Source organism: Salvelinus namaycush, chromosome 16 (assembly GCF_016432855.1).
Source record: "Salvelinus namaycush isolate Seneca chromosome 16, SaNama_1.0, whole genome shotgun sequence".
Taxonomy (NCBI): Eukaryota; Metazoa; Chordata; class Actinopteri; order Salmoniformes; family Salmonidae; genus Salvelinus; species Salvelinus namaycush.
The window spans coordinates 25,606,535-25,620,749 of NC_052322.1; the positions used below are offsets into that span (position 1 = coordinate 25,606,535).

The window sequence follows — 14,215 nt, forward strand, 5'->3', positions numbered from 1 at the left end:
TTATTTTTTAAGAGATTCTTGTTAACTTCTTGTGGGCAGGGGCCAGCATTTTCACTTTCGGAAAAATAGCATGCAAAAATTCAACTGCCTGCTACTCATCCCCAGAATATAAGATATGCATATTATTAGTAGATTTGGATAGAAAACACTCTGAAGTTTCTAAAACTGTTTTGTTTGAATCATATCTGTGAGAATAACAGAACTTATGTAGCAGGCAAAACCCTGAGGACAAACCATTCAGAATTTGTATTTTTTTGATGTCACTGTCTTTTCAATGAGGTTTTTTAGAGACACCAGATTTCTAATGGACTTGCTTGCAGTTCCTACCGCTTCCACTGGATGTCACCAGTCCTTGGAAATTGGTTGAGGTTATTCCTTTGTGTACTGAAGAAGTAGGGCTATCGTAAATGAGGGTCACATGAAGTAAATTTTTGGAGAGAGCCACGTTACGAAAAAAGTTGCGTCAGTTTGTTTTCTTTTGTATTGGACACAGATCATCCCGTCTTCAAATTGATCGATTATTAACGTTTAAAAATACCTAACGTTGTATTACAAAATTAGTTTGACATGTTTTGGTAAAGTTTACATGTAACTTTTTATATATTTTGTAGAGAAGTGGCTATAGTTGGAAGCTGTGTTTTTCTGGATGAAACGGTCCAAATAAATTGACATTTTGGATATATATCGACGGAATTAATCGAACAAAAGGACCATTTGTGATGTTTATGGGACATATTGGAGTGCCAACAAAAGAATAAGGTAAGGCATGATTTATATTTTATTTCTGCGTTTTGTGTCGTGCTTGCAGTGTTGAAATATGCTACTCTGTTTGTTTACTGTTGTGCTGTCATCAGATAATAGCATCTTATGCTTTCGCCGAAAAGCCTTTTTGAAATCTGACATGTTGGCTGGATTCACAACGAGTGTAGCTTTAATTTGGTATCTTACATGTGTGATTTAATGAAAGTTTGATTTTTATATCATGTTATTTGAATATGGCGCGCTGTATTTTCCCTGGCTATTGGCCGGTGGGACGCAAACGTCCCGTTTGGACAGTCGTTTCTCTTTGCTTATTTGAGCTGTTCTTTCCATAATATGAACTTGGTCTTTTACCAAATAGGGCTGTCTTCTGTATACCACCCCTACCTTGTCACAACACAACTGATTGGCTCAAAGCCATTAAGAAGGAAAGAAATTCCACAAATGAACTTTTAATAAGACACACCTGTTAATTGAAATGCATTCCAGGTGACTACCCCATGAAGCTAGTTGAGAGAATGCCAAGAGTGTGCAAAGCTGTCATCAAGGCAAAGGGTGGCTACTTTGAAGAATCTCAAATATAAAATATATTTTAATTTGTTTAACACTTTTTTGGTTACTACATGATTCCATATGTGTTATTTCATAGTTTTGATGTCTTCACTATTATTCTACAATGTAGAAAATAGTAAAAATAAAGAAAAACCCTGGAATGAGTCGGTGTGTTCAAACTTTTGACTGGTACTGTATATATATATATATATATTACTTAGAAGCTTAACAGACTGCATTAGTTAGAATTTCTACTCACCCCATCCAGGACGTTCACGACAAGAAACAAAACTCCCACAATGGCATGGTCAGAACACAGGGATGCACACCCACCACCACACAATTTAAAGGACCACAACGAGAAACAATGGGCAAGCAAACACCAGTCTTGTGCTGATGGGATGCGAAGAGAGAGAGAGAGGCTACACATGCCATGGGAAAAGTCTTATGGATGCAATAACTTAGGTTAAGGTTATATGGGTCTGGCTTTGAACACTTTAGCATTTCTATCGCCATATTATGACCGTTGTAGTGAGCCCAGTCTTTAAACATTGTGCATGTGTTTTTACTGAGTATGAATCACAGAGCAAACAGGCTAGCTGCTGCTGACTTGAGCAGTACAATGTTAGAGTTAAGGCTCATGGGTTTTTGTGTTTGTGTGCGTGTATGTGTGGGGGGGGGGGGGGTATAAAGTCTATAAAAGGATATAAAGTCTGGAATTCATTTATGAAGATCAAATCGGTTTCTGTAATAATGTAATACGTAACTTATTAACACCACTGCTTGCACTACTTATACAGCAGCTTTAGAATCAATCAATTCATGTCTCTCTCTGGTTTCACCGCCCTTAATAGTCCAGGAAATGTACACTGGATCCAATGAGATACTGACTGTAACCCAAATGGCACCCTATTCCATATATTGTGCACTATTTTGACCAGATCCATATGGCCATAAATCCTTAATGACTCACTTTATGTGTGTGTAGTTTCAAATGAACAGGAGCCCTAGCTAATAAGTAACCACTAATATAATATAACAGGGATAAAACTGAACCGAAGGAGGAAAAGGGTGTTATACTACTATAATAGGTCACGATGGGGTGTGGTATATGGCCAATATACCATGGCTAGGGCTGTTCTTAGGCACAACGTTATTTAACCAGGTAAGTCATGACAACACATTTTCTTTTGCAATAACAACCTGACCACCACAATGATTCTTTGCAGGAAAGCAGTGGGTGTGTGGTGAGGGTGTGTGAGCATCGCCATGTTCCACTGACCTGGGCTGGAGGCCGGGGCACGCTGACTCACCAACAGGGCCTCCTGATTGTCAGCCAGGGCCTGCTTAGCCAAGTAGCGCTCTCTCTTCATCTTCAGCTCCAGAGACTCAGGGACATCCGGCACCATCCAGTCTATCGCTTGCAGGAAGAAAAACACTACAAGCTGGAGAGAGGGATGGAGGGAAAAGAGCATACATTGGGGGTGACAGGAAGGTAAAGAAGGATAAATAGATAGAGATAGATAGTGAGACAGAGGGATGGAAAAGAAGACAGTGTGAAATTAGACAGAAACCTCAGCGGAAGAAGAGGGATTCTGAGGAGAGTAGTATCAATAGAGTAAAGGTGATAAAATATAAAATAGTAAAATACCATGTGAAAGCCTGATAGGCAAAGATTAGCAAGCTTCAAATGATCACAGGTACAAAATAACATACACAGGTAGTAGATAAGGGGGTAGGACAGAACAAGTAATGAATAGAAAGACGGACAGGGCACAGTATTAGGAGAGAATGCAAAAGGCACAGGTTAAATAGAGGAGCAAGTAGAAAGCAAACAATGACAGAGAGACAGACAGTCAGTTCCTTGCATACCTCGAAAGCGATGATGAAGCCTAACCTTACAGCCAGGAGTTCCCAGTAAACCAGAGTGTAATTTCCATTGCTGTCCCTAAAGGCTTTATATCTACAGGCAACACATTCATGGTTGTCAACAACAGGTCAGGATTGTCAACATCACCAATTCTGCCCTCTACTGGAAAGACTTGAGATGAAATGTAAAACATGCTAAACAAGGGAGTTTGACTTGCATGGGGGTTTGGTATAAATATCCTAATATAAGCATTTGTTGGCAGTGGCTAGTCTAACAAAACTAAAGTGTGGATTGCAGTCACTCATTTTCCATAGACCGCTGTCAAGCTACGGAATCACATATCTAAACATTTCAAGGAACTATGCCTTAAAGTATATACAACAGCTATACTATATCTACTATAGTGTGTTCCAGTGTGTATTTATGATCACTATTACCTGCACATGGGATGGCTGGTGTAGCTGGGCGGAGCATAGGCCAGAGTGAAATTAACATATCCGTTCAGATTGTTGTCATCTTGTACTGGTAAAGCAGTCGTGGTAAGAAACCTGGTGTGAAGGCAATCAAGAAAGCCTGAAAGGGGTAGATTGACATACAAAATCATTTTAGATGGTACAGTAAATTAAAATGAACAGAAATGATAAAAACACGACATAATAATATTATAATCCTTTCAATATACTGCTTAAAAGGACATTACAAAATGTAACTTTATCAAGATGTTTTCAGACCAAATATTTCCAGACCAATTTTGGAATTGAAAGAAATACAGAACACTGGTGATGAGGTCATCACTACGCGACTCACATTGATTTTTTAAATTTGACCTTTATTTATACAGGTTTTTCTCACTGAGATAACATCTCTTTTCCAAGAGAGACCTGGTCCAATAGCAGCAGGGGGAACAACGTTTCAGACAAAACAACTTACATACACTAAAACAACAGCAAACAAAACTATAAACACACATACAGTACAACAAAAACATTTTACGTTAAAAACACAAAAGTCTTTACTAAAAACAGCTGGCCTAAAAACAATTACACTCTTCTATGATATATACATCGATCAAGTGTTTAAACTCCACCAATGATACTAGATCATCACATTTTTAAATGTTCAGGAGAGAATTCCAGGACCACGGAGCTAAGTAACTAAAACTATTTCTACCATGACCTGTTCTAATTTTTGGTACTGTTAGAAGCAAATCAGAATGGGACCGTAATCAATATTTATTTACCGACCTGACTAAAAAAGAACAGAGATAAAATGGCATTTTACCCAATATGGCCTTATAAATCAGTGTATACCAGTGTTTAAGCCTACGCAAGGTCAATGACGACCAGCCAACAGCGCTGTAGAGATCACAATGATGTGTTAGACGTTTTTGATTTGTAATGAACCTGAGGGCTGCATGATACACTGAATCAAGTGATCTCAGGGTAGTGGTTGAGGCATAAATATATATATATATAAAATCTAAAACCGCCAGTAATGTACATCATACCAGTTCCTTCCTGGCCTCAAAAGAAAAACAAGCCTTATGCCGGTAATACAAACCTATTTTCAGCTTGAGCTTCCGTTCTCTACATGCACAGTGAAGCTCAGCTTAGCTTATCATCAACCCACACACCTAAATATTTGTACACTTTAACTTGCTCTATAGTATGTCCAGCCAATGTAGCAATGACATGATTAGTAACATGCTTGGCATTTGAAAATACCATGCATTTTGTTTTACCTGAATTTAGAACCAGCTTTAAATCATACAGATTCTGTTGTATGATGTTAAATGATCTTTGGGCATTTTCAAAAGATAAAGATAAACTACTACCACTTGAATAAAGAACAGTATCATCTGCATAAAAATTAACATTCGCTGTTTCAATAAGATCCCCAATGTTGTTGATATACAAAATGAACAGCAGTGGGCCCAAAATAGAACCTTGCGGAACACCTGAGCACACCTCTATGGACTCAGATTTACAACCATCCGCCATTACACATTGTGTACAATTTGATAGGTAATTTATAAACCAATCTAGAGCATGACCAGTAATTCCACAACATTTTAACCTTTGCACTAACACAGCATGGTCCACGGTGTCAAAAGCCTTCGACAAATCAATAAAGACACACACACAATGTAACTTCTTATCAAGAGCACAGTGGATGTCATTTAAAACCTTCAATGTTGCTGAAACAGTGTTGTGGCCAGACCTAAAACCTGATTGCATTCCATTTAAGATGTTGTTGTCTTGGAAGTAGGCCTTTAGCTGCCTACTAACTAAAGGACTCCAGTACCTTTGACAGTACAGATAATTTTGATATGGGTCGATAGTTGTCAAGTAGCGAAGGATCTCCACCTTTCAGGAGAGGCAGTACAAAAGCAGATTTCCATAACTTGGGGATTTCCTTAACATCAAGTGTGAGGTTAAAAATACATGTTAAGGGGGAGCAATGATGTCTGCAGCTAGGTGTAGGAAACAGATTTTTCCCATCAATTTCTTTCAGGGCTTTACACACTTCTGAAACAGAAAAGGATGAAAATGAGAACCTGGTGAAGGAGTGCACAGGGGTGTCAGGTAAATTCATAGGGGGCTCAATTATACCTTTGGCCTTTTCAAATAAAGTGCCTGCATCTAAAAAAGGCTGATTCAGGGCATTCAGAATGGAGGTTCTCTCAGTTACAATCTGTGTGTCTACCAACAACTGTTTGGGAAGCTGTGTATCTTTTTGCACTCCAAACCCTTCACTACTTGCCAAAATTTGGATGGATTATTTAAACTATGTGAAGTAGATTTCAGATAGTGGTCTGTTTTCAATTTACGGATCATAGCCACATCCATATTTCGAAGACGTTTAAAAGCCATCCAATCATTTGCCAAACCAGTCCCTCTTGCTTTAGCCCACATAGCATTTCGTTCCCTTATGATTTTTGTAAGTTCCTTAGTAAACCAAGGGTTCTCTCTGCCCTTAATCCTGATTTTTTTTAAAAAGGGGCCTATTGCATACATCCTGGAATGTGTTGTGGAAGTAAGAAAAGGCTAGTTCAACACCAGGGATCAATTCCATTCCATGCTAGATACAGCATGTAAAAAACCTTGAATATCAAACTGCTTCCAGTTTCTTTTCGTAATAACAGGTGGAGATTTTAGGAATTTTACGATCTCTCACACATGCAATAGCAGAGTGATCACTTATGTAATTTGCAAAAATACCAGAAGCATTAAAACGATGAGGAGTATTGGTTAAGATCAAAGCAATCAAAGAGGATTTCAGAGGATATTTTATACTCAACCTCGTTACACTGTTGACAATCTGAGTGAGATTATAGGTATTGCATAGAATATTGAGTTGATCAGAGCTAGATGTTAACCAGTCCTGATTCAGATCACCCATCAGGACAAACTCAGAATTTACATTCTGTGATAACAATTCGAAAATACAATCCAGAGAGCCAACAGTAGCAGATGGAAGTCTATAACAACAAGATACAACAATATTTAAAGATGAGCCAAGATTTAGGTTCAAAGACAGATATTCAAATTGCTTAGGTTTAGTAACAGAAGTCAGAACGACCACCGAGAACTTGTCTTTTGCGTATACAGCAACACCACCAGCCTTAGATGTATGATCTGTACGAAAAACATTGTAACCATTTATGCCAATATTTCTGTCTGTAATAGATTTTTTAAGCCAGGTTTCAGAAAGCATAAATACATCAGGGTTGGCAGTTTTTATCCATATTTTCACAAAAATCAAGCTTCAGCAGAAGACTTCATTTGCAAAAACTTCAGGCCACTCTGACTACTTAATTCGGCAGGGGTAAGAATGTCAGGACCTGGGTTAGACTGCACATTTCCAGACAATAGAAGCAGCAAGATAATGACAAGTCTAGATCGAGGGTTACAACATTTGGATTGACAGACAGCACTTGAAGGAGAATCCATAGTCACCAGTCTTTAACACCACATATTTCAGTAGATGTGTAAAGTCCAGAGACATGGTTAAGTACCAAGAGAACAGTCCTGACATGTAAGAGCAAGAGTCCATTTCTCCCATATTGTTTGGGAGAAATGTGCATAGTTCTCACATGCATTTCCGGAGCAAGCGTGGGGTTTCTCACAATACTCGAGGGAGAAACAATCATATATTTCCTCATTGACAGTGCAACGGGCTCGAAAAGTATCGGTAACATTGTAAAAGCCAAGGGTAGACACCAGCAAAATGAACAACAGCATCATGTTTGTTTATTGCCCTAAAAGTCACTAATCAAATAGTCCAACCGCTGATCAATAAAACAAGAGAGAGAGAGAGTGGCAAGGGCACCTGTACAAGAATGGGAGAGACTGACCAGGGCAGGCGGGGAGAAGGCAGACAGACAGGCAGAGAGATCAGTTCTCTGGCCAACAGCGCACATGGATCACATTGTATCGACGTGAAATGGAACCGGTCCAGCAGTTAGCAGTACAGTGATTCTCCCTCAGTCTGGGTCGCACAGAATGATGATGACGGATAATGATGATGACGGAGAGGTGCGACAAGGCCTCCAGGATGTTGAACCACACGCCGATGTTCTGCGCACGCTCAGCCACGGGCCTCCTGTACTCGCACACAAACTTGTGGGCGTCCAGGCGCATCTCGGCCCAGTTGTTGAGCAGGGCAAAGAGCGGCGCCAGGAGGAACGCCGTCACAAAGATGGTGATGAAGCCAAACTGGAGCACTGTGGGACAGATGGAGAATGTCAGAGGTTAGCAACCCTACCGAGGAGGGTGAAATGAGGGGTACTCTTCAGACAGGCCCTTACACTCCACCAGTTGATAGTCCTCCTCCCACCGCCGAGGCTCCTGGGATGCCTGCGTTCCGCACACTTTATTCAGCGCCCTCTTCTGTTGCCATGCCTTCACCTTACTGAGGAGAGGAGGACAGGAAGAGAAGAGGACAGGAGAGTAGAGAATGAGAGAAGAGGGGTGTAAGAACAATCAAATTGAGAGGGATTTCTCAGCACCTACAGCAGACAGCACCACCAATATAGCTGAGAGCATTGTTCAGCACCTACAGCACCACCACTATAGCTGAGAACATTGTTCAGCACCTACAGCACCACCACTATAGCTGACAGCATTGATCAGCACCACCACTATAGCTGAGAGCATTGTTCAGCACCACCACTATAGCTGACAGCATTGCTCAGCACCACCACTATAGCTGAGAGCATTGTTCAGCACCACCACTATAGCTGACAGCATTGTTTAGCACCACCACTATAGCTGAGAGCATTGTTCAGCACCACCACTATAGCTGACAGCATTGCTCAGCACTGACAGCACCACCACTATAGCTGACAGCATTGTTCAGCACCTACAGCACCACCACTATAGCTGAGAGCATTGTTCAGCACCACCACTATAGCTGACAGCATTGATCAGCACCGACAGCACCACCACTATAGCTGAGAGCATTGTTCAGCACCACCACTATAGCTGACAGCATTGCTCAGCACCACCACTATAGCTGAGAGCATTGTTCAGCACCACCACTATAGCTGACAGCATTGTTCAGCACCACCACTATAGCTGAGAGCATTGTTCAGCACCACCACTATAGCTGACAGCATTGCTCAGCACTGACAGCACCACCACTATAGCTGACAGCATTGTTCAGCACCACCACTATAGCTGAGAGCATTGTTCAGCACCACCACTATAGCTGACAGCATTGCTCAGCACCGACAGCACCACCACTATAGCTGACAGCATTGCTCAGCACCGACAGCACCACCACTATAGCTGAGAGCATTGTTCAGCACCACCACTATAGCTGACAGCATTGCTCAGCACCGACAGCACCACCACTATAGCTGACAGCATTGCTCAGCACCGACAGCACCACCACTATAGCTGAGAACATTGCTCAGCACCGACAGCACCACCACTATAGCTGACAGCATTGTTCAGCACCTACAGCACCACCACTATAGCTGAGAGCATTGTTCAGCACCACCACTATAGCTGACAGCATTGATCAGCACCGACAGCACCACCACTATAGCTGAGAGCATTGTTCAGCACCACCACTATAGCTGACAGCATTGCTCAGCACCACCACTATAGCTGAGAGCATTGTTCAGCACCACCACTATAGCTGACAGCATTGTTCAGCACCACCACTATAGCTGAGAGCATTGTTCAGCACCACCACTATAGCTGACAGCATTGCTCAGCACTGACAGCACCACCACTATAGCTGACAGCATTGTTCAGCACCACCACTATAGCTGAGAGCATTGTTCAGCACCACCACTATAGCTGACAGCATTGCTCAGCACCGACAGCACCACCACTATAGCTGACAGCATTGCTCAGCACCGACAGCACCACCACTATAGCTGAGAGCATTGTTCAGCACCACCACTATAGCTGACAGCATTGCTCAGCACCGACAGCACCACCACTATAGCTGAGAACATTGCTCAGCACCGACAGCACCACCACTATAGCTGACAGCATTGTTCAGCACCTACAGCACCACCACTAAAGCTCCTTCGCAGGCTGGGCCAATACTGCAGTACAGTACAATACTGCAGTATACTACAGTATACCACAGTGTACCACCCACAGAGAGTTCCTATCACTATACAGAGACCGTGCAGACTCTCACACAAGGAAACAAAATCAGAGGCAAACACTACAAGCCAAATGTATATGTCCTTAAGCCCACTCTCCATTGTCATGCTATATGGACAACAGAAGGGTTGGCTAAAGCAAAGCAGATCGTGCTACCAGGCTATTTACACTCATGCCAAAGGAGTGAGATAAAGGATGACAGAATCATTGAGGGGCGAATCCTACACTTAAGTCTAATTTCACTTAGTAATCCAATGATGTCAATGTTAGGATAAGTGAAAATTCGACCTAAGTGGAAACTAGAATTTCCCCTTAAGTTAATAGTAGGAGAGTCAGGGAGGAAACCTACGGGATGACAAACTCCTGAACATTACTGTTTCCCCACCATGATGATGAAGAGCTGCTCAGCCAGTTCAATGAGACAACCCCCTGGACCACACACACACAAAGTAGAGAGACAAAAATAAATCCACCCAACATAAATATTCTGGTAACGTGAAAAGGTCTATATGTGTTCTGTGTATGCAAATATGGGTTGTCATTTCTGAAAACATACATCTTCATTTCTCATACCAAGCAAGGTACCATAGTGTCCAGGATAACCCACAAACCTGCCAATGGAATAGATACAACTGGTTGGTCTATTTCAGGAGTGTCAAACCAGCCAGATACCAGTAGCATCATCCAATAATAAACAGTACCTTCCATTCTCACCTTCCCTTGGAAAAATGCCACATAGAAGGGAGAGGAGTAGAAGTTGACAAACTGGAACACAAACACCTTGAAGGTAAACGCGTCTTCATACTGGGTCTATGTTCTGTGCATCTCTGTCCAAACATCCAAAAACCAATCAAATCAATCCGTAAAAAATCTTTCAACAAATCTTAATCCATGAGAGAAAGGTAAAAACCTTTGAGGGTAAGATTATACATGAAATGCACAAAATGTATCTGCTGTACTGTAATTTGAATCTTGGACAATACACCTTCACTTTCAATATACTGCTAAGTGTTTAAATAGTCTTCACACTTATTTGATAGACAACGTTTTCTCTTTGAGGCCACTGTGATAGACGCAGACGCTTAATCAATCAATCAATCAATCAATCAAATCAAGTTTATTTTATATAGCCCTTCGTACATCAGCTAATATCTCGAAGTGCTGTACAGAAACCCAGCCTAAAACCCCAAACAGCAAGCAATGCAGGTGTAGAAGCACGGTGGCTAGGAAAAACTCCCTAGAAAGGCCAAAACCTAGGAAGAAACCTAGAGAGGAACCAGGCTATGAGGGGTGGCCAGTCCTCTTCTGGCTGTGCCGGGTGGAGATTATAACAGAACTATGCCAAGATGTTCAAAAATGTTCATAAGTGACAAGCATGGTCAAATAATAATCATGAATAATTTTCAGTTGGCTTTTCATAGCCGATCATTAAGAGTTGAAAAACAACAGGTTTGGGACAGGTGGCGGTTCCCTAACCGCAGGCAGAACAGTTGAAACTGGAATAGCAGCAAGGCCAGGCGGACTGGGGACAGCAAGGAGTCATCATGCCCGGTAGTCCTGACGTATGGTCCTAGGGCTCAGGTCCTCCGAGAGAAAGAAAGAGAGAAGGAGAAAATTAGAGAGAGCCAAGATTTTCAAAATGTTCATAAATGACAAGCATGGTCAAATAATAATCAGGAATAAATGTCAGTTGGCTTTTCATAGCCGATCATTAAGAGTTGAAAACAGCAGGTCTGGGACAGGTAGGGGTTCCGTAACCGCAGGCAGAACAGTTGAAACTGGAATAGCAGCAAGGCCAGGTGGACTGGGGACAGCAAGGAGTCATCATGCCCGGTAGTCCTGACGTATGGTCCTAGGGCTCAGGTCCTCCGAGAGAAAGAAAGAGAGAAGGAGAAAATTAGAGAGAGCCAAGATTTTCAAAATGTTCATAAATGACAAGCATGGTCAAATAATAATCAGGAATAAATGTCAGTTGGCTTTTCATAGCCGATCATTAAGAGTTGAAAACAGCAGGTCTGGGACAGGTAGGGGTTCCGTAACCGCAGGCAGAACAGTTGAAACTGGAATAGCAGCAAGGCCAGGTGGACTGGGGACAGCAAGGAGTCATCATGCCCGGTAGTCCTGACGTATGGTCCTAGGGCTCAGGTTCTCAGAGAGAGAGAAAGAAAGAGAGAACGAGAGAGCATACTTAAATTCACACAGGACACTGGATAAGACAGGAGAAGTACTCCAGGTATAACCAACTGACCCTAGCCCCCCGACACATAAACTACTGCAGCATAAATACTGGAGGCTGAGACAGGAGCGGTCAGGAGACACTGTGGCCCCATCCGAAGATACCCCCGGACAGGGCCAAACAGGAAGGATATAACCCCACCCACTTTGCCAAAGCACAGCCCCCGCACCACTAGAGGGATATCTTCAACCACCAACTTACAATCCTGAGACAAGGCCGAGTATAGCCCACAAAGATCTCCACCACAGCACAAACCAAGGGGGGGCGCCAACCCAGACAGGAAGATCACGTCAGTAACTCAACCCACTCAAGTGACGCACCCCACCTAGGGACGGCATGAAAGAGCACCAGTAAGCCAGTGACTCAGCCCCTGTAATAGGGTTAGAGGCAGAGAATCCCAGTGGAGAGAGGGGAACCGGCCAGGCAGAGACAGCAAGGGCGGTTCGTTGCTCCAGAGCCTTTCCGTTCACCTTCACACTCCTGGGCCAGACTACACTCAATCATATGACCTACTGAAGAGATAAGTCTTCAGTAAAGACTTAAAGGTTGAGACCGAGTCTGCGTCTCTCACATGGGTAGGCAGACTGTTCCATAAAAATGGAGATCTATAGGAGAAAGCCCTGCCTCCCGCTGTTTGCTTAGAAATTCTAGGGACAATTAGGAGGCCTGCGTCTTGTGACCGTAGCGTACGTATAGGTATGTACGGCAGGACCAACTCGGAAAGATAGGTAGGAGCAAGCCCATGTAACGCTTTATAGGTTAACAGTAAAACCTTGAAATCAGCCCTTGCCTTAACAGGAAGCCAGTGTAGGGAAGCTAGCACTGGAGTAATATGATCAAATTTCTTGGTTCTAGTCAGGATTCTAGCAGCCGTATTTAGCACTAACTGAAGTTTATTTAGTGCTTTATCCGGGTAGCCGGAAAGTAGAGCATTGCAGTAGTCTAACCTAGAAGTAACAAATGCATGGATTAATTTTTCTGCATCATTTTTGGACAGAAAATTTCTGATTTTTGCAATGTTACGTAGATGGAAAAAAGCTGTCCTTGAAACAGTCTTGATATGTTCGTCAAAAGAGAGATCAGGGTCAAGAGTAACGCCGAGGTCCTTCACAGTTTTATTTGAGACGACTTTACAACCATCAAGATGAATTGTCAGATTTAACAGAAGATCTCTTTGTTTCTTGGGACCTAGAACAAGCATCTCTGTTTTGTCCGAGTTTAAAAGTAGAAAGTAATCAAGTAATCAAAGCCCAAGGAAGTAGATTTCCCTGTAGGTAGATGTATTGATTGGTAGTGTATTGGCTGAGGCAGACAGGGATGTGGCTGAGGTCTGTGTTCTTACCCCATTTAGTGAGCTGCAGTCCCAACGCAGTATAAACCTGCGCCATCAGCAGAATCAGGGCCAGATTCACCAAACTGCTGGAGATATTGGCAATGTTCCCTGCCTGAGGGAACACACACACACGCGCACACACAGGAAATTTGAGCTAATGTATCAATCTGAGCTAACGTATCTGCTGGCATTAGCTAAATGGAGGATGTCACCCGTTGTCAGGTGTTTTGAAGGGTTTTCTGATCCAGTGTCAGCAGTTTTATTCATCAGAGCAGAGTGTATTGTACTGTACCTGAGTGTGCAGCACAACGCCGCCTGTGCGGTACATCATCACACTCACTATCCCACGGTACATGATCACTGTCACCAGGAAGATCATCACCACACGCAACTGGGGACAGACAAGGGTAGACAGAGGAAAGAGGAGTGAGGTGAATAAGATTAACATTAGTCCAACTACACCTTATCCACATTCAAATACAGTACACTAAAATGGCATCCTTTCTGTATCACTAGGGTGCAACGTTTTCCCTGACTGTGTGGCCTGGCTAGAAACAACTTCGGGCTTTCTGCATTAGTCTATAAGGAGGGTTTTGAATGTTAACTGGTCAGGTCACATGATATTTTTGTTTTGTTTATTTATTTATTTCACCTTGATTTAACCAGGTAGGCAAGTTGAGAACAAGTTCTCATTTACAATTGCGACCTGGCCAAGATAAAGCAAAGCAGTTCGACACATACAACAACACAGAGTTACACATGGAGTAAAACAAACATACAGTCAATAATGCAGTAGAAAAATAAGTCTATATACAATGTGAGCAAATGAGGTGAGA

General features: G+C 42.4%; 1 protein-coding gene across 1 annotated transcript in view; it reads right to left on the reverse strand.

The window, feature by feature from the left end:
* The window catches only part of ano11 (anoctamin 11), a gene marked incomplete at its 5' end in the record, with an annotated part of 54,725 nt that overhangs the window by 20,058 nt on the left and 20,452 nt on the right, over positions 1-14,215 (reverse strand). Inside the window, 11 exon segments of the mRNA XM_039011496.1 lie at positions 2,594-2,756; positions 3,184-3,274; positions 3,619-3,697; positions 3,700-3,754; positions 7,684-7,907; positions 7,992-8,095; positions 10,185-10,250; positions 10,368-10,421; positions 10,526-10,637; positions 13,389-13,491; positions 13,672-13,770. Of these exon segments, the coding sequence (XP_038867424.1) occupies positions 2,594-2,756; positions 3,184-3,274; positions 3,619-3,697; positions 3,700-3,754; positions 7,684-7,907; positions 7,992-8,095; positions 10,185-10,250; positions 10,368-10,421; positions 10,526-10,637; positions 13,389-13,491; positions 13,672-13,770 (1,150 nt within the window).